Source organism: Ochotona princeps, chromosome 10, assembly GCF_030435755.1.
Source record: "Ochotona princeps isolate mOchPri1 chromosome 10, mOchPri1.hap1, whole genome shotgun sequence".
In the NCBI taxonomy this organism is placed as follows: domain Eukaryota; kingdom Metazoa; phylum Chordata; class Mammalia; order Lagomorpha; family Ochotonidae; genus Ochotona; species Ochotona princeps.
In genome coordinates, this window is record NC_080841.1 from 6,974,546 (window position 1) to 6,997,495 (window position 22,950).

The window sequence follows — 22,950 nt, forward strand, 5'->3', positions numbered from 1 at the left end:
TCTCACCTCGAAGTTCCCTGGTCTGCCAGGCAACTTCCCAGCAAAGTGGTCTGAAAAACATACCTTGTATCTTTTTAATTTCTGTACTTCTTCTTCTATTAGCATCTGGTTTTTGGCAACTTCTGATTGGATGGCGCTCAACATATTACTGCCCTGATCTGTATCCATGGGTTCCTCCTTAGGGGAAAGAAAAAGAAACAACACACCCTAAGGATTGAGGCTTAAGTGCAGAGGTGCTTGAAAACGATCAGAAGTCTGACTATTTTCAAATTTCTACTTCGGATGCTGCTAAGAGAACATCACTCTAACAGCAGCAGCTTCAAGTGATGAAAGCGCGAAGCTGTGCGTCCACATCCAAGTTCTAAAATATGTATAAATGTTCACCTGAAAACAATCTGTTATACCATACTGCCACTTGCGTAGTAAGCTACCAACTTGCTTAAATACACTCAACAAAGCTGATCAAAGATCATAAAACGACTTTGCCTATTACTAATTCTGTGCTCCAAGTCCATCTATTACAGATGTTCGATCATAAAGGCCACATGCGAAAGTAAAGTCTAATTAACTGAGAAATATAATTTAACTTGTTCTCTTGTAAGTAAAATGAAGTCATAGTGAACACTCCATGCAGTCAATTGCTAACATTTACACAGCACTTGTAATCTGGTCGTGTAACTTGACAATTTAGTCCTCGTGACAAACTGACAAGGGAAATGCTCCTCTCGTGCTATACAAAGCAACTGATTCATGCATCCACTAGACAGCAGACAGAAATTACACACCGAAGTACATACTTATCCTGAGAGAGGAATAACGCTAAACTTTACACTTAAAAATATGGCCCCGGGGCCTGGAGCAGTAGCCTACTGGCTAAATTCTCGCCTTGTATGAGCCGGGATCCCACATGGGTGAAGGTTCCTGTCCTACTGCTGTACTTCCCATCCAGCTCCCGCCTGGGGTCTGGGAAAGCAGCAGAGGATGGCTCAAAGCCTTGGGACCTGCACCAGCGTGGGAGACCCAGAGGAAGCTCCTGGCTCCAGATCAGCTCAGCTCTGGTTGTTGCAGCCATTTAGGGAGAGAACCAGTAGATGAAAGATCTTTCTCTCTGTATCTCCTTCTCTCTATAGATCTGCCTTTCCAATAAAATAAATGTCTTTAAAAAAACCAATGGCCACAAACCTCTGCAAGTTGTCTCTGTAACTCTGCTATCTTCTGTTCATATATCATTTTTCTGTCAGACACAATGGCCATCAAGTTAAATCGAATTTCGCCTTCACTGTACCTAGTAAAAGATATTTTAAAGTTTATAATAAAATACAAATCATAAAATCACCACTATTAATCTAATTGCTTACCTCTTGATTATCTGGATAAACAAAACTGATCTATGAACCTACCAAAAGTAGAACTGATGACAAAAAAAAGAGCTGGGTTTCACAAATCACAAAATTTTTTTAATGTTTTTAAAGTAATGCCAAGTGCCATTTGAAACATTAGAAATAATTTAAAAAATAAAATAATATTTTCATCAATATATCAGCAATTAAACTAAGAAGCCACATTTGATGGATAATTACAGTGGCATCTGACGTAATTATACTTATTGTAACCTCTGACAGGCCGTAGCACAGGCATGGTGGTGACGCTGGGCTCACCTTCCGCCCCCAGACCCCAGAGCAGCAGGTGTGGAAGCCAGGCGGCCAGAAGGTCAGCACACACACAGGCCAAAACCAATGGTAATCAGCCTCCTAGTCAAACCAGACGGGGGAGGTCTCACAAACAGGAAGCCTGAACACACTAAGCAGTCAGCAGACACGCTGCCTCCCTGCCCAGGAGGTCAGGACCACCAGAGCAGCAAACAGCGAGTGTCACAACCAGGGTGTCACAGCCTCGAGCAGCAAAGATGGCTCCTCAGCCTCCGCACAGGGCCACGTGGGCAGCAGGGTCAACGCCCTGGCGTTGCCGCAGCCCTCAGGGGAAGCCCTGGCGGAAGCTGCAATTCCCACCTCTGCCTGAATATCCAGAAACTTCGTTTTCACCTCAGGCAGCAATGAAAGCCAGGCACACAGGACCGAGGCAGCGCGGGTAAGAGCGCCCGGCTCCGGCCTCAGCCCAGCCCAGCTCTAGCCACTGCGGACTCAAATCAGTGCACGGAAGGGCTTCCTCCTTTTCTCTGCCTTTCCATAACTCAAGCAAAATAAATAAATCTTAAATTTTTTTTCAGGTAAACCTAAGATTCTATGTTGGAATATTTCACAAAAAGGGGGAAAAAACAGAAAAAATAAAAAGAGTACGCAGACTAACAAAAAATAATTACTGTATCTAATTTACATGTAATTTCATAGAACATTACAGTTAATATAAATGATTTAAATATACCAAGTAAAAGACAAACATCAGCAGTTGATTCAAGATGAACCACACTGTGCTGCCTACAGAAAACTCACTTCAAATACAAAATTATGCAGGTTAGCTGAAAACACAAAAAGATAGAAACACGGATCATGGACACCTAGGAGACTGCCTAAATCCCCAAAGCAAAACTAGCAACCAGGTAACCACAGGAACACTGCGTGACTGCTGAGTGAGGCCAACGCGCAGGCGCGCTGAGGCCAGGCCCAACCAGGTAACCACACGAACACTGCAGAGTCGCTGAGGCCAACGCGCAGGCGCGCTGAGGCCAGGCCGCCACACTGCTCTGCAAAAGGCAGAGGCTTCCGGACTGCAGCAAGCACTCCACAAGCAGGTGGACCACACACACACAAGGAGCAAGGTTACAAGTAAACCAAGCATGCTTTAAAGCCAGAACGTCAGGCAGTGAGATGAGCTGAAATATTTACTTTTGTATCCTTTTTTCTATGACTGGTCTTACTGCACTGATCCAGTCATCTTGATTGCATGCACCTAAAAAGGAATTTAAAGATAGTTAAACATAAATAAAAAAGGTTAACATTATTTCAAAAGCGTGACCTAAAATACTTTTTAAAAAAATATTCCTGCAAATAGGACAGTAAAACTATTTCTAAAATAACTGTGCTAAACTTTAATTCTTATTTCCTATGTAACTATGAGGTGGAATCATCATGATTTGCATTGCCATTTACAAGCCTAAGTAGTAAACAGTTAACACACTCTTCACCTTGGAGATGACAAAAGTCAGACTAAGGCCCAGCGTGGTGGCCTAGTTGCTGAAGTCCTCGCCTCGCAGCACCGGGATTCCATCTGGGCACTGGGTCTAACTCTGACTGCTCCACTTCCCATCCAGCTCACTGCTTGTGGCCTGGGAAAGCAGAAGGTGGCCCAAAGCCTTGGGACCCTGCACCCACGTGGAAGACTCGGAGAAGGCTCCTGGCTCCTGGTTTCAGATTGGCTCAGCTCCAGCTGTTGAGACCATTTGGGGAGTGAACCAGCAGATGGAAGATCTGTCTCATCTCTGTAAATCTGACTTTCCAATAATAAATAAATAAATCTTTTAAAAAAATAAGACTAATGAAAAGCCAACCCATGGGCCCGGTGGCGTGGCCTAGCGGCTAAAGTCCTCGCCTTGAACGCCCCGGGATCCCATATGGGCGCCGCCTCTAATCCCGGCAGCTCCACTTCCCATCCAGCTCCCTGCCTGTAGCCTGGGAAAGCAGTTGAGGATGGCCCAATGCTTTGGGACCCTGCACCCACATGGGAGACCCGGAAGAGGTTCCTGGTTCCCGGCTTCGGATCGGCGCGCACCGGCCCGTTGCGGCTCACTTGGGGAGTGAAACATCAGATGGAAGATCTTCCTCTCTGTCTCTCCTCCTCTCTGTATATCTGACTTTGTGATGAAAATAAATAAATCTTTAAAAAAAAAAAAAAGAAAAGCCAACCCACATGATAGTGACCATGAGGATTCTGTGATTTGTCTGAATAAAAGCAGAGTAATAAAATAAAAATGCAAATCCACTATAATGCAAACCAATTTTATTAAGTTATCTTAATCCTTGCTTTTTTTCATCTGAAAGTGTAACGTGGACACCAGCTTTACAGTAAAACTAGCAGTTCTGCCTGATCATTTAACTTCTGTCATTTGATGGTTCCAATGAACAAAGAATGACTGAGTAGACAGAAGCCAACCGAGAATGCTAATTAAGGAAAAACAGGGCCCGGCATGATAGCGTAGCAGCTAAAGTCCTCGCCTTGCACGCGCCGGGATCCCATATGGATACCGGTTCTAATCCCGGCGGCCCCAGTTCCCATCCAGCTCCCTGCTTGTGGCCTGGGAAAGCAGTCGAGAATGGCCCAAGGCTTTGGGACCCTGCGCCCGCATGGGAGACCTGGAAGAGGCTCCTTGCTTCTGTCTGGCTCAGCTCCAGCCGTTGCAGTCACTTGGGGAGTGAACCATCGGATGGAAGATCTTCCTGTCTTTCCGCCTTTCCAATAAAAATATTTAAAAACAAAATTAGGGCCCAGTGGTGTGGCCTAGAGGCTAAAGTCCTCACTTTGAACATGCCAGGATCCCATGTGGGCGCCGGTTCTAATCCCGGCAGCTCCATTTTTCCATCCAGCTCCCTGCTTGTGGCCTGGGAAAGCAGTCAAGGACGGCCCAAAGCATTGGGACCCTGCACCAGCGTGGGAGACCTGGAGGAGGTTCCTGGTTTCTGGCATCGGATTGGCGCGCACCAGCCGTTGTGCTCACTTGGGGAGTGAATCATCGGACGGAAGATCTTCCTCTCTGTCTTTCCTCTTCTCTGTATATCTGGCTTTCCAATAAAAATAAATATTTTTTAAAAAATAAGGAAAAAGAGCTTCCACAGAATTGGAAAATAAATATTTTGAAGCACGATAGCATGTAAATGTGCGCCAACTATGAGTTCTATACACGGCCCATGATCACACAGTACAAACAAAATCAATACGGTTTTTTTTTAAATTCCAGAAGTATATAATTTTATAGACAGCACAAAACATTGGAGTCAACTAAACTTTTATTGAACTTCAAACTTAATTTTAAAAAACAAATAAGAAAATGTAGTAAGGTCAAAATAAGGAGTCAGAACTCTTGCTGGCCTATTGTTTCAGAATCACAGACAACACCCTAACATCACAATCTGATTACATTTGCTCCAGGACAACGAGAGGGTGGGTTCAGTATAAATCTATTCTTTGACATAAAGGATAGCATACGATTGCACTATATAAATTAAAACTTCGAAAAAAGAAGCTGATAAACAATGAATTAAAGTAATTCAATCCAAATGAAAATAGTGTAAGAAATGCTTGTTGTTCCTCACTTGTTTCATTTTTATATCCGAGAGAGAGAGACAGAGACAGACTGCTGATTCACTCCCCCCCTTGCCTGCAAGAGCTGAGCCGGACCAAGCTGAAGCCAGGAGCTGGCGTTCCCCATGGGCAACAGGGCCCTAACAACGCGAGCGACTCCATGGGTAACAGGGTCCTAATGACACGAGCGACTCCATGGTGACAGGGCCCTAACAACGCGAGCGACTCCATGGTGACAGGGCCCTGAGGACCCGAGCAACTCCATGGGTGACAGGGCCCTAACAACGCGAGCGACTCCATGGGTGACAGGGCCCTAACAACGCGAGCGACTCCATGGGTGACAGGGTCCTAACGACACGAGCGACTCCATGGGTGACAGGGCCCTAACAACGCGAGCGACTCCATGGTGACAGGGCCCTAACAACGCGAGCGACTCCATGGTGACAGGGCCCTGAGGACCCGAGCAACTCCATGGTGACAGGGCCCTAACAACGCGAGCGACTCCATGGTGACAAGGCCCTGAGGACCCAAGCGACACCCAGGGCCTCCCAGTGCGCAGTTCAGCAGGAAGCTGCGATCAGCTGCAGCGGCAGTCCATAAAGGAATGTAGGCAGCCAAGGGCTGCCCTAACTGTTATACCATCAACTCACAAACAGCAGCTTTTAAAAGTTAACTGAAAAATAATGTGATCTATGTGTTTATTTTCTCTTAAGGCCTTAAATCAATACACTCTTTGCATATTTTAATTTCATAAGCACTGAAGACCCTAAGACTTTGATCTCACACTGACTCGTAGTCACTTTCACCTGCACACTTTCAGCAGTACTGAGGCTCTGGCGAATGTCTGTCACTTCTCCCTTGTCAACAGTGAAACGCCAGGATTTACATTACCTAAATCAATCGGTCCTTCTCTTAACCCATCCAACTCATACAGCCGTCCATTGACGGGAACGTAGCTGACAAAGTGAAATGCATCTTCTTCTTTGGCTGACGTCTTTGCATCAAATTCAAACATCTGCTGTCTAAAGAGAGAAAACGGTGAGAATCAAGGAGCAGAGAGAAGTGGCGTGCATCCAACAAGCAGCCTGTTTACCTGGCAAAGCTGTTGTGGACTTGCCGGATCACGTCCGAATTACTCAGGGCCAAGCCTTTCATCTGAGACAACATGAAAATAGTCGTCAAAACAAGTACCATCAAAAGCAGTCGTGCCTTGCGTTAGGGAAAGGACTGTACTTACAGCAGCATCAAAACTCTGTGAAAATTCTTTGAACTCGGACAGCGTCTCTCCTAAGTGGACATCCTGATGGGAGCAGTTGAGCAACACACTCACTATGGCTTGTGTAGCACAGGCATTATTGATCACCTGGAGAGGAGAGCAGAGGCGGTGCCAATTCAAAAAAAAGCAGCCGTTTACTGGTGGTAATGACCTCCAAAATAGGAATTAACAGTCTCCAAGTTAGCATAAACATACTAAACACATTTAATTCTACTTTCGTCTGTCTTCAGGAATTCGCGAGACTTTTCTGGAATTCAGATTTCTAGAAACACGTTATGTCAGTGAATGCAACCTCAGACACATCTTCTCACACCGGATTTCAGTCCACACATTTCATCTGGGCTCCTTACCATGTGGAAAGATGAAAATGTTCCTAGTTACCTTTGCTGCCAAAGGCAAATAAGCACGTAACAGGCAAATTCAAAAATATACTTAAAGGCAAAGGACGTAGAGGGGTGTTGTACTATTGCCTGGAAGTTGGAACTGAGACAGAATGGTCACCTCGGGCCATGAAGTAGCCTACAACCTCACAAACCACTTGAGCAGTGCCCTAGGAGCACACCCCACAGGGGGGACTCTGGGATGGCTGGGACTTCTCCCTTTATCTCCCCCCTTTACCTCAGATACAGAGGAAAAGAGAGAGAGAGAGAGAGAGAGAGAAGTTGGAAATGATGATCATACCCACTTTCCTGTAGTCCTTGACCCTTTGTGTCCTAATGTAAAGATTATCAAAATAAAATAACAATTGATGGAGGCCATGCAGTAGGTGTGTATAACACGAAGGTGTGAAGAGAACAGCTCCCTGACTGGCAGGGCCCGGGGAGCTACCAGCTGCTTAGCAGGGCTAAGTGGATTCATCTCTGACCACCTTGGCGCAGTTTTCACTCCCCCTCGCATGGACTCTCAACCACCCCACTATGTAATCTATTGAGGCATTGTCTGCCCCTGTGAGATGGCTTTTACAACCAACATGAGCTTAAGAGTTAATGTTACTGAGGATGTCCTGGTGAGTGGGCCTTTAACTACACACAGGAGTATAATTAAGTCTGTGCTGTTTACCCATTGCCATAAAATCTGGCCCAGATATTTATCATGCTTTCTGGGGAATGGCTTGATAAGAGGAACCCTAAAAGTTATCCTGTTACTGTGACCCTAAAGGTCATTCTGCTATGACAAAGAATATAGTTACTGTGACCCTAAAGGCCATACTGATATGACGAAGAATATAGCTACTGTAACCCTGAAGCCTATCCTGCTAAGGCAAAAAATATAGTTATTGTGGTCTTAAAGGTTAGCCTGTCCTTGCAATTCTTTAGAATATAGAAAATGTAGCTGTTTTAGTTGTTTTCATACATTTTTAGCTAGAGGAAATACAGGGTGATTTCACTAACATCATAAAGAGATATTTTTGATTATTGTTTGATCACTTATGAAGTTGTAGAGCCTGCAGTTGTAGAGGAGTGTAATGTTTATAACTTTTTGTTTTAGATCTTCATGTTTTTTCTCTCTTGATGTATTTCTCCCATTTAGTGATAGATAAGTTGTAGAACAAGAATTGTATTAGGAGTGTATTACTGCATAAGATGTGTTGTCTACTGAAAAACTCTTGGTTGCAACGTTGGAATGGATAATGCCTTGCCTAATACTGAAACAATTTGTAGAATTGTCTTTGGAAACACTCACTCATCCATTGTAGAGTTGAAACTTAAATAGAGTAACTTAGCTCATTGCTAACTGCAATTCTTTCCGCCGTTTTTACCCTTGCTTTACTTGTTTGGTTAACAAACTGTGAGCTTACAGACCTATGGCCAACTAATGTCAATAATCCTGATCCCCATAGAACAAGGCCCCAGTCCTTTTAACTCATACAAGATAGGGGTCTGGTTGATGCAGATGGCGCCTAGGTTATAGCCCAGACCTGAGGAGAGCAGATGAAGACTGGCAAGCCAAGATAAGCAAGGAATGTGGAATCCTTCCTCAATCATTTCTCAAGAAGTTGTAAATTGTGCCCCCCTGAAGCTATGTTAATATGCCCCTAAGAAAAAACTTTGTACTGCTTCTGTATAAATAAAGCGGACAGCTTTCTCGCTGGGTCCACTACGATCAAGGAATCTGGTGGTCCGTCTCTTTTCTTTCTCTCTTCACGCCTCATCCACGCACCCTTCCCGAGCTCCGAACCTCGGCTGGAGCTGGACTCCGGCAAACAATAATAAAGAAAAACACAGAAAGCAAAAAACTGAAATAAATAAATAAATAAAATCTGCAGTGAATGGTACAATATTAAAAAAAACACTATTTTTCATAATCCCCCGCCCTTTTTTTCATAAACCTAACTGCACCTAAGCCTGACTGACACATTGTCCGGGCTCCCATGCCCTGGTTACAAAGGTCTTCTAGTATCTTTTACTTGCTTTTGCTACAAAGCTGTTCTTAATCCAGAATAACCTCAATCTCTGTCTCCTAGTTAACACCTGCTTAACCTTGGATTTCACCTCATCAATCACTTAATTCACCTGACAAGGTCAAGTTCCTTGTGTACTCACCCTTCCCCAAACAGAAGTCTGGCCATTACCCTCAGCTCTTAGAAAGCAATCTCCCAGGCCTCAGAAAGAATCTTACCTGAGAAAGCATCCTTGCCTGGGAGACTTGTCCCACAAACTCACTGCAATTTTAGTCTGACTTAGGTAGGGGTTAGGATCAACACTAGCACTCCACTTCCTACAGGTGACTGAGACGAGACACGTGGACAGCCAGCCAAGTCCATGGCAGAGAAGCCCAATCAAAACTGAGCACAAAGAATCGGTTGGGCCTCTCAGAACCGCAAGTCTGCATATCACCACACAGTGCTGCCAGGAAAGCGAGCACCGTGGTGACGCAAATGGATAAAACAACAAAACCCCTGGAGGTTCTGTGAATGGAACTTGCCCGATTCTGTGTGCACCATTTCCCTTCTCTTGGCCAATTTTAATCTATATTCTTGTACTGCAATAAACCATAACCATGAATGTAACTACTTTTGATGAAGCCTGCACATCTTCCTGGTGAAGTACAGAACCTGTCACTGCTATCGGAAGAACAGACCACCACAGGGACCACCGACTACAACTCACGCTCCAAGGGTGGGGGTCTGTCGGATTAGCCCCCGACCTGGAACACTCTCACTTCACGGGATGTGGTGTTTTGCCTTGAGCTGACAAACACTGCTCTGCATTACACCCTAGGCACGGCCGAGGGCGGGACTCATGACGGCTTTCTTTTCTCCAAGTACCAAGCACAGTACTGACACACCGTAGCTCTCTTTCTAGAACGACTGAACAGATCAGAATCAGGCAAGCCTAGTATCACTGTATCAGAGCCTTACCCAGGTAAACCACACCTTCATGTTTTCAGCAGCAAATCAGAAACAAGATGACTACGTTTTGCAGAGAAGCAGTCTAAGTATCATTCCTGAACATTTACACACAAATTGCAAATAGTGGAGCACAATCTTGCTCAGTATTTTATAAATCAATAACATATACACACATGCTACCAAACAGAACATATAATCAGACACGCATCATACCAAACAGAACATATGATCAGACAAATGCCCTCCCAACAGAACATGACCAGACACGCACCCTCCCAACAGAATGCATGACCACACACATGTCTTCCCAACAGAACATATGTTCACACACTCATCCTCCGAACAGAACATACGACCAGACACATGCCCTCCCAACAGAACATATGACCAGACACATGCCCTCCCAACAGAACATATGCTCAGCACCAGGCAGCCAGTGTGACCTCTCTAAACAGAAAGCCCTGCCATGTGTAAATACACATTCCTTTAAACTATGTAACGTTATCACAAGTAAACATGCTTTTAATTTTTCAAATTCTGAAACTACTCCAAGACAAGAGTCATCTGTTCCTGAGACCTACAACCAAGGATCATATATTCACGCACCATTTACCATAACACTCCTATAATAGGCTCCTAGGAGGCATACAGTAACCAAGGATATTATTTGCAATTTACTGACACCAGTCTAACAAAAACATTTACCATAAGCCTATATCAAAAATGGTATCATCGGGCCTGGCGGCGTGGCCTAGCAGCTAAAATCCTCGCCTTGAACGCCCCGGGATCCCATATGGGCACCGGTTCTAATCCCGGCAGCTCCACTTCCCATCCAGCTCCCTGCCTGTGGCCTGGGAAAGCAGTTGAGGACGGCCCAATGCATTGGGACCCTGCACCCGCGTGGGAGACCCGGAAGAGGTTCCAGGTTCCCGGCTTCGGATCGGCGCGCACTGGCCGTTGTGGCTCACTTGGGGAGTGAATCATCGGATGGAAGATCTTCCTCTCTGTCTCTCCTCCTCTCTGTATATCTGACTTTGTAATGAAATAAATAAATCTTTAAAAAAAAAAAAGAAAGAAAATTAAACATCATCTTTACAATTAGATACCACCAGCATCCTGAACTTGGTGACTTGCAACACAATTTGTAATAACCACCTTAGAGAGGAACAGGTCAGTCTGCATTTATTGGACATTGATGCAGGAGAAAACAGACAAGAAACAAAAGCCTTGATTCTTAGGTTTAGAATTTAGTGTAGAAGAAACAAATACCAAGAAACATCACACACAAAAGTGTGTGAAGATAGAAACTGTTTCTCTCTGGAGTGAGGACAAGAAGCATCTTCTACTTCATGCATTCCACAATGCTTGAATCTGGTATAATGAGCATATATTCCCAAACATGTTAAAGAAATAATAAAAGCGTTTTTTAGCAAGGGGATAAACAACTTGAAGAACTACTGAAACTATTCAACCCCCAGCCCACCCATGTCTGTTTTTCCCCCTCAAGGCAGAGTAACAGCCAGAGCTGCCATCGGCCGCTTCACTCCCCAAACGTCCAGCCCAGCCAGGAGCCTGGAGGTCAGTGCAGGTCCGGCCCATGGACCGGAACCATGCCCTGCTCCCAGGGTGCACATCAGCAGCAGGGCAGCTCAGAAGCAGATGGGACTCAGAGCCAGCCAGCTCCAGACGGCTTCCATCATGCGCCAAACAGCAACATCATGACAACTATGGTTCTAAAATCATAACTGTTGAAAACATCATGATGTTAGCATAGGTATTTGAATACTAATTATTAAATAAGCTATTTGTGCTAGAGTAACAGAAATTCAAATGTTGCTTGAACTGTGGGCCGAGATGGCAGCTTTTATTGGTGGCATTCTTACTTGAAAGAAAAATCAAACCGTATGGTTTTCAGACAAGGATATTTGGCAGTTTCTTGAGAAAGAGTGACATGAGCCCAGGCCTTCAAGGAAGACACCTGATGGGATCTGTCGTCACCAGACAACACTGAACTTTGAGTGAAAATTAGAATTTGAGGAAATGTCTACCACTGTCAGCTTAAAATGTGTGATATTTAGTGACTTTTCTGATAGTGAAGATTTGATATTAGTCAATATGATTAGTTAATGCCAAGCCATATCAAATGTGTCAATAAATGAAGAAAATGCACAATCCAGTGAATTCCCAACAGGCAATGTCCGACGGTACAAAATGACACAGGTACACGAAATTCATCTGAAGAGCAAGATAACCCCAGGAATTTTAACACAACAAACTACAAACGTCTAACTGTCCTGAATCTTCAGAACAGCCGTAGCTTCTGAGTTTCAACAACAGTGTCAGAGAGTAACAGCCGGGAGGGCCATTCCCACTCCCACCATCACACACACCTCAGGGCTGGCTGTTCTCCAGGTACATCTAACACACCACAGACACAAGCAGACACCCCGAGGAAGCACACAGCACGAGCCAGCAGGAAGCCAGGAAGTCAGGCACGAAAAAGGGGTGTGAAAACAAATAGTTCGTTGTTTTCATTTAAGAACAGTATTCATATTAACATGTAACAAGTTCATTTTTTAAATAATTAATAGATTTTTCAAATGTTTAAGTCTGATATAGTATAACACTGAATGATGATCCCATAAACAAAATATTTTTGTAGGTCACAATATTTCTTTAAGAGGGGAAATGGGTTCCCAGACAAGAAAGCTCACAGTCCTGCTCCCTAGAGGCACACAGCCCAACAGAGCCACGCCGCTCCGAGGCCTCTGCGGGGCATCAAGGACCGTACCTGCTTGGCAAAAAATATTGTGTCCAGTCTGGAGTCCTGAACCACAGAGCCTGCTGGTTCCTCTCCCGGCTGCCACTTGAACAGAAAAATTAACCCATGAACTGGCCTGTAAAATAAAATACAAGCAAGTGACACCAACTCCTGCTTCTTTTGTAACACATCACTAATTAATCATAGGTGATACTTTACTAAGTATAATACAAATATTAATATAAATTTGCTAAGTTCACTGCTGCCACTCAGTCACTAGAATGTTGACTTCCATGATAATAAAACTAAAAAATAACACCCATTACAACAGAATTACAATGAAAAATTGATTTTCAAATCTGCCAACTATGCATTTCTACTTCTATCACCTCACAGAAAACAACCGCAGCAGAACCAGCAGCGTGGTGTGAACCCTACGTTCAGTTGCACAGTGTGCGGACGGCAAGTGGCTGACAGAAGGTGCTGCTAAATACAGGGAGTCCCTTTCATATAATTAGTGGATTCCTGTGCAATCTTCACACATCACGGAGTCATTCACATTCGCAAAAAATAAAACATTGTGCACCAGACATGCAATCTGCCCATCGGTCCCCCCCAGTCTACCTTCCACAACTGCCATGCACCCGACAAAACCCTTCCTACCTACACGGCGGTGTAGCGGGGAAAACCACTGCCTACACAGCCGGCATTCCGCAGGCGTGCCGGGCTGAGACCCAGCTGCTCTGCTTCTGATCCAGCTCCCTGCAAACGTGCTGGGAAGGCAGCAGAGGACGGACCATGTGCTTGCAGCCCTGCACTCACACAGGGAGACCCAGAAGAAGCGCCTGGTTCCTGCCTTCAGCCTGGCCCCGGGCAGGATTACGGGCACTGGGAACGGAGCTCGCAGATGAACATCTCTAACTCTGCCTTTCAAATAAATAAACCTTAAAAATCAGCACAGTGCAGACAGCGCCTTTAACTGACCTCTTGTTCTGTCTAAGGTGACTGCTCTTTGGTGCAGAAGGACGCAGGACGTAGCAAGCCATTTCCTTCTTACTGTAACCACCGCCTCAAGTCCCAATTTTCCCTTTAAGAGCCTTTCTCTGTCCACATTCCCAGAACCCAAGAACTCTACCATCCAGAAACACCCTGTCTCACTTGCAGATGCGAGGCCAAGAGCACGGGTGGAGGCTGCAGGAAGAAAAGGCTGTGGGCCAGCAGCGCAAGCTGCGCTCTGCATGGCAGCCTCACACATGGCGCCAATTCAAGTCCAGGCTGCTCTAATTCCAGTCTGGCTCCCTGCTAATGTGTCTCCCTGGAACTCTCCCTTTCAAACAAACAAAGTCCTAAAAAAAGAGTTTGAAATAGACTTTTACAAAATCATTTATCTATTTAACTGTTAAGCCAGAGTCACGGAGAACACAGGGAGAAACAGAGGCATCTCAACCCCTGGGTCACTCCCCAGATGACCGCAACGGCTGAGCTGAGCCAACTGGGGAGCCAGGAGCCCTCTCTGGGTTTCCCACATGGGTGTAGAGGCCCAAGGATATCAGTCATCCTCCACTGCTTCCCCAGGACAAAAAAAAAAAACAAACAGGGAGCAGAACTGGAGGCGCCAGGACTTGAACCAGTGCTCGTGTGGGATGCTGGTGCAGTAGGCAAAAGCCTGGCCTACTATACCAAGGCACTAGTCCCTATAGCTAACTCATAAATGGTAATTATTTTAGTTATTGAATCTCTATTTTAGATCATCTTAGGCTGAAAACATTAAATCCTTTAAGTTCTTTTTGTTTCTTTTCAATCCTGTGAGAGACATATTCCCATTTTATGAACAAGACTTGAGGCTCACAGATAAATAGTTTGCAAAGGATTCAAACCTGTCCCTACTAGCACAGCCAGAGTACTGACTGGCTGGTTTTTCACGAAAGTTTCTTATGAATGAATAAGATAAGTACAAGGAACAGGGGCCAGCCTGTGACACTGCCGGGACGCCCCTGCCTGCATCACTTCACACGCACCTCACGGTGCTGGTCCGCATCCTGGTTGCTCTTCTGGTGCAGCTCCATGCTACTGCAGACTCGGGCTGAGCGGCTGGGCCCTGCCACCCACAGGGGAGCCCTGCGCTGGGCTCCTGGCCCCTGGCTTCCCGGGTGTTGCTGCCTTCTGGGAAATAAACCAGCCCACAGAACATCCCTTTCTCTCTCTCCGGCCTCTCTGTATTTCCCCTCCTTTCAAGTAAGTCAATACATCTTTTTTAACATCTGGAGCATGTTCTAACATTAAGAAGGCAACAGACACGAGCTGAAGTGATGATGCCCACGGCTGGGAGTCTGGAGCTCATCTGTGCACTGGCACACTGCCGCCTGGGAAGCCGCTGGGCCGCACTCCTACTGCACACAGCAGCAAAAACTCGCCCTGGCCCCTGTGTTGTTGTTTTTATAACAATCTCCTCTCTTTCTTTCCGTGTTCTTTTTCATTCTTTAACGATACACTTAAGTGTCTGAAAGAGTTACAGAGAGAGAAAATGGAGAAATCTTCCAGCTGCTGGTTTACTCCACAAGTGGTCACACAAGAACCAAGACTGGTACAGGCTGAAGTCAGGAGCCAGGAACTCCACCCTGGTCTCCCAAGTGGGTGGTGGAGACACAAGCACTTGACCCAACCTTGGCTGTTTCCTAGGCACATTATCAGGGAGCTGGTTCAGAAGTGGAACAGCTGAAACTTGAACCAATGCCCCTATGGCTGCCAGTGTTGCAGGCAGCATCTTCACACACTGTGCTACAACACCAGCTCTGATAGGAACCACCTCACTGAGCCTCTTCTAGTTAAAAGATTTGCTAAGTAGAAAGAGTTACAGAGGGAGGGACGAGAGACTGTCAGATGAATTTTCATTCACTGGTTCATGCCCCAAATGACTACAATGGTCAAGGCTGGGGCAGGTCAAAGCCAGGAGCCAGGGGCTTCTTCTGGACCTCCCGTGTGGATGCAGGGACCCAAGCACTGGGCTGTCCTCTGCTGCCAATGGCCCCATCAGCCCAGAAGCTTCCTCCGGGTCTCCCACGGGGGTGACAGGCCCAAAGCACTTGGTCCACCTTGCATTGCTTCTCCCAGGCGATCAGCAGGCAGCTGGAGCTCAGATGGAGCAGCCGGGAAACGAACCGGAGCCCCGTGGCAGAAGCTGCACGGCCATGCTGGCACCCAGACACTTTTAAATGTAACTGAAATTGTACTTACTTTAATTTCTCAAAACTCTCAGGCTCTAAACTCCATATTTCTTCTACTTGGGCTCCTCGGCAACCTGAAATAAATGATTTTCTTCAGAAAATGAATCGTATTTTCCTCTACCATTAAATAAAACTAAATGAAAACTACTACAATGCAGTAAGGTTCTGGCCTAAGGACACAAGGTAAACAAAGGCTGAACACGGAATCACGTGATCTATACATGCCAAATAAGGAGTTGGGAAGAGGGAAAGCTTTCAACAGGTTAACAAAACACTGGCATTTATCAAAAATCTTTTGTGAAAAGCATGGACCCTAGCAAGCACAGAATTACTGAACAAGCATCACAATATTTAAACTCACAACGTATAGGAGGCAGCACATGCAACCCAGAGCTCAGCATGCAGAAATTACATACAAACGGCACGAGTGGTCCTAAGCCATTCCACAGGGGAGATGATCTGTGCTGGCCAGAAAAACCACCATGGGTAACTGAACGGGGCCCTAAACATGATAATCATAATTATACTGGTGGGTCTATAACATCATCCTATTCTAAAAGTATACAAAAGTAACTTCCTGAAAATATATTTGGACTCTTCCCCAACAGCTCTCAGGCTGTTACCAGTGCCTTCAGCAGCCACTAGGGGCGCTGCCTTCAGGCCTTTTTCACACGTCCTAGCCTCACAGAGCAGCCCACCAGGAGGAGCAGGGAGGCCTCAGCTTTCCCAACATCCGCAAAGAATACCCTCTCTCGGTCATTCCTGACACACAAGCCATCTGCCAGTGATGTGAACAAACACAAGAGACAGGTGGGCAGACCCTAGCCTCTCAGAAGCCAAGCACCAACTGCAGCCCTAAGTTAGACACTGCATCTGAACCGCTCCACCTCCACGGGGCGAGTCCCCTTGCTTCCAGAGGCGGCCTGTGCATCCCCAAATTTGTGTTTCTACTCCGTGCAGGAAAGTCAAACAGAAACTTGACTCCTTCTCCAAGATAAGGTAAAAGGCATCTTAGGAACAGTCCTAACAGACCTTCATGTCCAGGAAACATCCCTTCGGTCCCACAGCCATTCAGGGATGCCCTAACTCCTGGAGGTCAGAGTTGACACAAAGGACCTCCTTACTTCGCACTTGTGTCTTCATGCCACCTCATGCAGAGCCCTGTACACCCCGCCCTGCCCGGATTAATACCTTTAGCCAAGAGGACAGGTCAACACATGGAAAAAAAAGCAAAATGACATTCTAACATAAAGGCAACAGAAACTGTTACCAATCCTGCCACTCCCATCCTTTCATCTGTGTGATCTGTGGATACTGTTGAGGGCTCTCCTGCTTCCACAAGCCTGGGGAGAAAAATTACTCTTTCCTCAGGATCATCTGTTCAAGAATGTTCCAACTGTAAAGAGATTGGGAAAATCCAACAGGATCTCTCTCCAGGACGGAGAGAAGATGTCCGCTGGGTCCAGGATGACAAAGCCGTGCCCACAACGGCAGAGGTTGGTCAGCAGCCCCTTCCTAAGTCTGCAGCTCTTGAAGCTCCTGCCTCCCAGCATGCTGCCCTGTGGCATGCCCCCGGGGCCACCTGCAGCGCTGCCCACTCACAGTCAGAGGGCATCCATTGAGTGGTAAGTCCCCTGCTGCCTGCTGTGAGTCACACGGTCCTCAGGAGCTGGCAGACAGCACTCACAGGCTGACAGGCCTACCTGGGAGCTGGCAGACAGCACCCACAGGCTGACAGGCTAGCAGACAGCACCCACAGGCCGACAGACTGGCAGACAGCAACCACAGGCTGACGGGCCTACCTGGGCGCCGGCAGACAGCACCCACAGGCTGACAGGCCTACCAGGGAGCTGGCAGACAGCACCCACAGGATGACGGGCCTACCTGGGAGCTGGCAGCAGGACAGCCCTGACATGTCACCATTCTTAACAGCTGTAACAATCTGCCAACCGGTTTTTGAGTTTATTACAACGTGACTTAAACCAAGGCTGAACTCCTCTTAGCCATGATACATCGTCCTTTTACTGAGGCACAGGTGAACATTTTGTAGAGTTTTCTATCTATGTGGGTGATACATATGGGGCCACAGCTTTCTCACTGTCTTTGGTTTTGGCCTCAGGGTAACACTGGCCCTCACACTGGGCAATATTCCTAACATTTTGGGAAAGTATCTGTATAGAATTGATTATTATTTATTCCTCACATATTTGACAGAATTTACCAGTAAGGCCATCGTCGCTAGTTTCTTGATGGGAGGATTTAAAACCACAAGCTCAATTTTTTTTAAATAAATAAAGAGCCATATGGGTTAATCTGTTGGAGAGCACTTTGATAATCACAATCTTTAAGGAATTTGAGCATTGGCCTACAAGTGTCCATATTATCCCTTTATTATGCTTTTAATAGCTGCAAAATCTACAGTTACTATGTCTTATCTCTCATTCCTACGTTGAATTGTGTCTCCTCTTTACTTTTTTAAGATTTATTTATTTTTATTGCAAAGTCAGATATGCAGAGAGGAGGAGAGACAGAGAGGAAGATCTTCTGTCCAATGGTTTACTCCCCAAGTGGCCCCAAGGGCCAAAGCTGCGCTGATCCAAAGCCGGGAACCAGGAGCTTCTTCCGGGTCTCCTGCATGGGTGCAGGGTACCAAGGCTTTGTGCTATCCTCAACTGTTTTCCCAGGCCACAAGCAGGGCCGCTGGGATTAGAACCGGCGCCCATATGGGATCTCGTCTTCTCTTTTCTAATCAGTTTGCCAAATGTTTGCCAAGTTTTACTGTTCTCAAAGAAAAGAGCTTTTACACTGGTTTTCTCTGCTTTCTTTTAATCTTATTAATTTCCATTCTAACCTCTATTACTTGATTTTAGCAGTTTGTCTTAGGCTCAATGTACTTTTTCATCTTCCAGTTTCTGAAAATGAAAGCTGGGATCATTGGTCTGTTGCAAGAAAAGTAAATCAAGTCCCCATTACTCCATCTTGACTAGAAGCAAGTTCACAGCTTCTAACTTTCAAGCATTTACTTCATTATTTACTTAGGAGACAGCTGCCATCCGCTGGCCTGCTCCACGGTGCTGGGCTGCGCTCCCACGTGGGCGGCAGCGCCCCATCACTCGGGCCTCACTGCTGCCTCCCAGCATCCAGCACCAGGAAGCTGGGGCCAGCAGTGAAACGCAGGCACTCTGGCAGGGGACAGACGTCCAAGCACGCCACAGCCTCGCCCGCACAGCGCTCACTGCATCGCCAGGCCACAGTGTGCTTCACGTCATGCCACAGACCCGCTAGAGCGCAGCTCTGCCCTGTCGCTTTCTGGATGACGCAAACATTTCTGTTTTCATAGTCCACCAAAATCTGTACTTGTATATTCACTCATCCAACCCTGGACTCTTAAAATGAATTTACAATAGCATTCACAAAACAATCAAACACTTTACCTTTGAAAGAATCTGCTCCCAAACGCTTTTTAAAATCCTTAAATTAAATTAAAAAATGGAACTTGATGAAATGATTTGCATTTGAAGCATCTCATGGTGGTTTATAACCACCATCAAACCATCATCAGATGCTCTGCGAGGTTCTTTTTTAAAAAATAAAAATCCATTAATAACTCCTGCTTTGTTTTTCACAAGTATTTCCTAGTGTAGCATGTATGTTTAGAACATTCATTAAAGCACAGTACACAGCATAGCACGCTAAGCCTCTGCCCGCCGCACTGTCATCCCATATGGACACTGGTTTGAGTTCCAGCTACTAGGCTTCCAGTCTGGCTCCCTACTTAAGGCCTGGGAAAGCAGTGAGGATGGTTCAAATCCTAGGGCCCCTGCATGCACTTGGCTGACCGCAACGAAGCTCCTGGTGCCTGGCCTGGCATCAGCTCAGTTTTGGACACTGCAATCATGTGGGGGAGCGAACCAGTGGAAGGAAGACCGCTCTCTGGCTCTTCCCCCATGTCTCTAATTCTGCTTTTCAAATAAAAATAATTTTTTAACAAAAACAACATTCATTATTTTCTATCACTTCAAGTCATTTTTAATTCCAAGCTTCCTGGATATTGAAGCAACGGCTATTAATGAACTAACGGAACTTATCCAGTCCAGTATTGCCAACAGCTGAGGTTTCAAACCCGGAAACACCTCTAACTCAGTGTGTGTCCAGAACAACCAATGTTCGTGTACATCGAGCTTGCACTTTCACTACACTGTACTGCACTTCATCCGTCCTTGGCATCTCTTTTCCTCCCGTCTCATGGATCAGCAGGCCCGCTAATTTTTTTTCTTGTGTTGGAGCAATATACTACTGCCCAGCCTCTCCTGGCAGGCCGGCAGCCCTGAGAACTCCTGCTAATGTAGCATGTAACGGATGCATTCCTCCTCCACAAGGAGTGAGGAGAAGGAACTTCCACATGCAACGGCTGCTTTAAACACTGCACACTAGAGTCCACCTGTTCCACTCTGCATCCCATCATGTCCAGACGGTCAGCCACCTCAGACTTGGACCGTGTGAGGTCACCACCACTCCCTCCAATCCCCTCCCTGCAACACAGGCAACACTTGAATATCACTGCCCATCAAGAGCAATGCAAAGTGTGCAAGATGGCACACACTATGGCGGCTGATTGCATCCACCTCAAATCCAAGCAGTGCTCCAGCACGCTCCTGTGTGCTGCCGTCACTTGGCAGGCAGTTTCCTGCACTACTACCGTCCCCTTCCACCTGTGCCCTTGACTGGTGTCCTTCCAACCTGGTCTGTCTGTGCTGAACTGTGAACATCCCACAGCAGAGCCTGTCAGTCCTTCAGAGCAGCAGTCATGGTTAAGCTGCATTACAGACGTATGACTTTCACCAGCATGTGCGAGATACAGCGGGTAACACAGACCCAATCAGTTACAGTCCAGATACTTAGCCTTGTAGACAACATGCAAATGACGATAAAATGCTATCTCAAGTTCTATGGAGGATTTATTTATTTATTTATATTGGAAAAGTGGATATGCAGAGAGGAGAAGAGACAGAGAGGAAGATCTTCCATCTTCTGATTCACTCCCCAAGCAGCTGCAACAGCTGGAGCTGAGCCAGTCGAAATCCAGGAGCCAGGAGCCTCTTCTAGGTCTCCCACATGGGTGCAGGGTCCCAAGGCTTTGGGCCGCCCTCCACTGCTTTCCCAGGCCACAAGCAGGGAGCTGAAGTAGGGCCGCCGGGATCAGAACCAGTGCCTACATGGGATCCCGGCGCGTAAAACGGCAGGACTTCAGCCACTGGGCCACCGCGCCAGGCCCTCTATGGAGTTTTTAAAGTAACATTCCAGAGACAGGGGAACAAGTACCACAGTGTCCTGCATCCAACTGTCTGCAGTGACTGGGCACTGAACAGGCGTCCCCTACAGGGGCACAAGGACTGGGTCCTTCAGCCATCACTGCGTGCCGTCTGCCAGCGTGTCCACACACAGGAAGCTGTCACCCAGAAACAACTCGACAAAGCCCACTGGAGGCGCCAGTGTCTGCAGCAGGCCAAGTACAAGTTTGCACTTCACAGCTAGGGGGCCAGAGGGCTAATCCTCTGTCTACAGGCACTGGGATCCCATGTGGACGCCGGTTCTAATCCCGGCAGCCCTGCTTCCCATCCGGCTCCTTGCCTGTGGCCTGGGAAAGCAGTCAAGGGCGGCCCAAAGCCTTGGGACCCTGCACCTGCGTGGGAGTCCCGGAGGGGCTCCAGGCTTCGGATCAGCTCAGCCCCAGCTGTTGTGGCCATTTGGGGAGTGAAACAGTGGATGGAAGATCTTTCTGCAGATAAAAATAAGTCAATCCTCTAAAAAAGAAAACTACAACAATGATAGTTAAAAGAATTAGAGAAAAACGCAAACTCCCTGTCCAATAAGGAAGCTTGGAGTAAGACGAGGATAAGACAAACCACCCGTGCGGGTCAGGACGGCAGGCCGTGGGGATAGCCATGGGGACACCGGAGGCCAGAGGCGGCCGGTTCTACTGCCCGAGTGCATGTCCCACGACGGCCCGGTGGCCGCACCTGGGCCGCCCATGCAGCCAGGGCGCCGGCCTGCGCACTGCACCTGACCACACCACAGGCGAGTCCTGCCCTCGAGCGCCCGTCCGCCTCCGCCCTGGGCTCCAGGCACCCCCAGCCGCCCCCACTGCAGTGGCCGCGGCCAGCCACCGCACACCCAGCCGGGGCCTCGACCACTGGCCCGGGGCCTCGACCCCCAGCCCCGGCCTCGAACCCCGATCCCCTGGGCCTCGACCGGCAGCCCGGGCCCCGAACCCCAGCCGGGCCCCGAACCCCGATCCCCAGGGCCTCGAACCCCAGCCGGGCCACGAACCCTGATCCCTGGGGCCTCGACCCCCGGCCCGGGGCCTCGACCTCCGGCCCGGGGCCGTCTGCTGCTCACCGAACCCTTTGATGAGCTCCGTGAAGACCCCGGGGTCGCTCTCCATGAGGCACCACTCCCCGGCGTTGCCCGTCATGGCCGCAGCCGCACACAGCCGCCCGGATCCCCTCAAGTCCAGCCGCCACCAGCCCGACGCCTCGCCAGCCCGCCGCCGCGCCGCTCAGACCCACGTCACCCCGCCTACTTCCCGACAGCCTCCGCGCCGCGTCTCCTGCAGCGCGCCGCGGCGCGGGATGACGCTCTAGCCAGCCGGCCGACAGCGAGACGCTGGGCCCGCCCGCTCCTGGACGCGGAAGGGGCGGGGCTGGGGCGCGGGGACTTCCGGGGCGGGGCCTGCGCCGAGGGGCGGGGTGCGGAGAGCGGGAGCTGCTGCAGGCCGTGGCTGCTCGGCGGTCCCGGGGCTGCGGCTGCGGAGGCTCGGCCGGCGGCCGGTCGGAGGTGAGGGGCCCGGGTGGGCCTGGGCGGGCCTGGGCGGACGCCGGGATCCGGGAGGCCCACCGTCCGCCGGCCCGCTCGTCTGCTCCCGCGGTGTCTGCGCGGCCAGGCGTGTCCCCCGCATTCCAGGCTTGCGGGGCAAGCTCCGCTGTGGGACGGCGCCAGGTAGATGCGTCCTGCAGGGATGGAGAGGGAGAGGAGGGCGCCCGGAGCTGCGGCCCGCGGTCGTCGGGAGGGCGGCCGGGCAGGA

General features: G+C 48.0%; 1 protein-coding gene and 1 non-coding gene across 4 annotated transcripts in view; both read right to left on the reverse strand.

Moving 5' to 3' along the window:
- UCHL5 (ubiquitin C-terminal hydrolase L5) overlaps positions 1-22,468 on the reverse strand; it is a 33,888-nt gene extending 11,420 nt beyond the window's left edge. The window contains exons 1-9 of one of the 3 annotated variants that reach the window (XM_004578807.3): positions 22,266-22,468; positions 15,877-15,940; positions 12,673-12,778; positions 6,491-6,616; positions 6,347-6,408; positions 6,145-6,275; positions 2,844-2,907; positions 1,183-1,285; positions 64-174 (exon numbers count right to left, since the gene is read on the reverse strand). In XM_004578807.3, the coding sequence (XP_004578864.1) occupies positions 64-174; positions 1,183-1,285; positions 2,844-2,907; positions 6,145-6,275; positions 6,347-6,408; positions 6,491-6,616; positions 12,673-12,778; positions 15,877-15,940; positions 22,266-22,341 (843 nt within the window). In that variant the 5' untranslated portion in view covers positions 22,342-22,468. Of the gene's footprint in view, positions 1-63; positions 178-1,182; positions 1,286-2,843; positions 2,908-6,144; positions 6,276-6,346; positions 6,409-6,490; positions 6,617-12,672; positions 12,779-15,876; positions 15,941-22,265 lie in introns of all 3 variants that reach the window. The other 2 variants (XM_004578806.3, XM_058668957.1) reach the window with 2 other exon arrangements.
- On the reverse strand, positions 20,142-20,274 carry LOC118759185 (small nucleolar RNA U109). Its single transcript, XR_004996030.1, has one exon. It is a non-coding gene; the product is annotated as a small nucleolar RNA U109 (small nucleolar RNA).
- Positions 22,469-22,950: the final 482 nt, after the last annotated feature.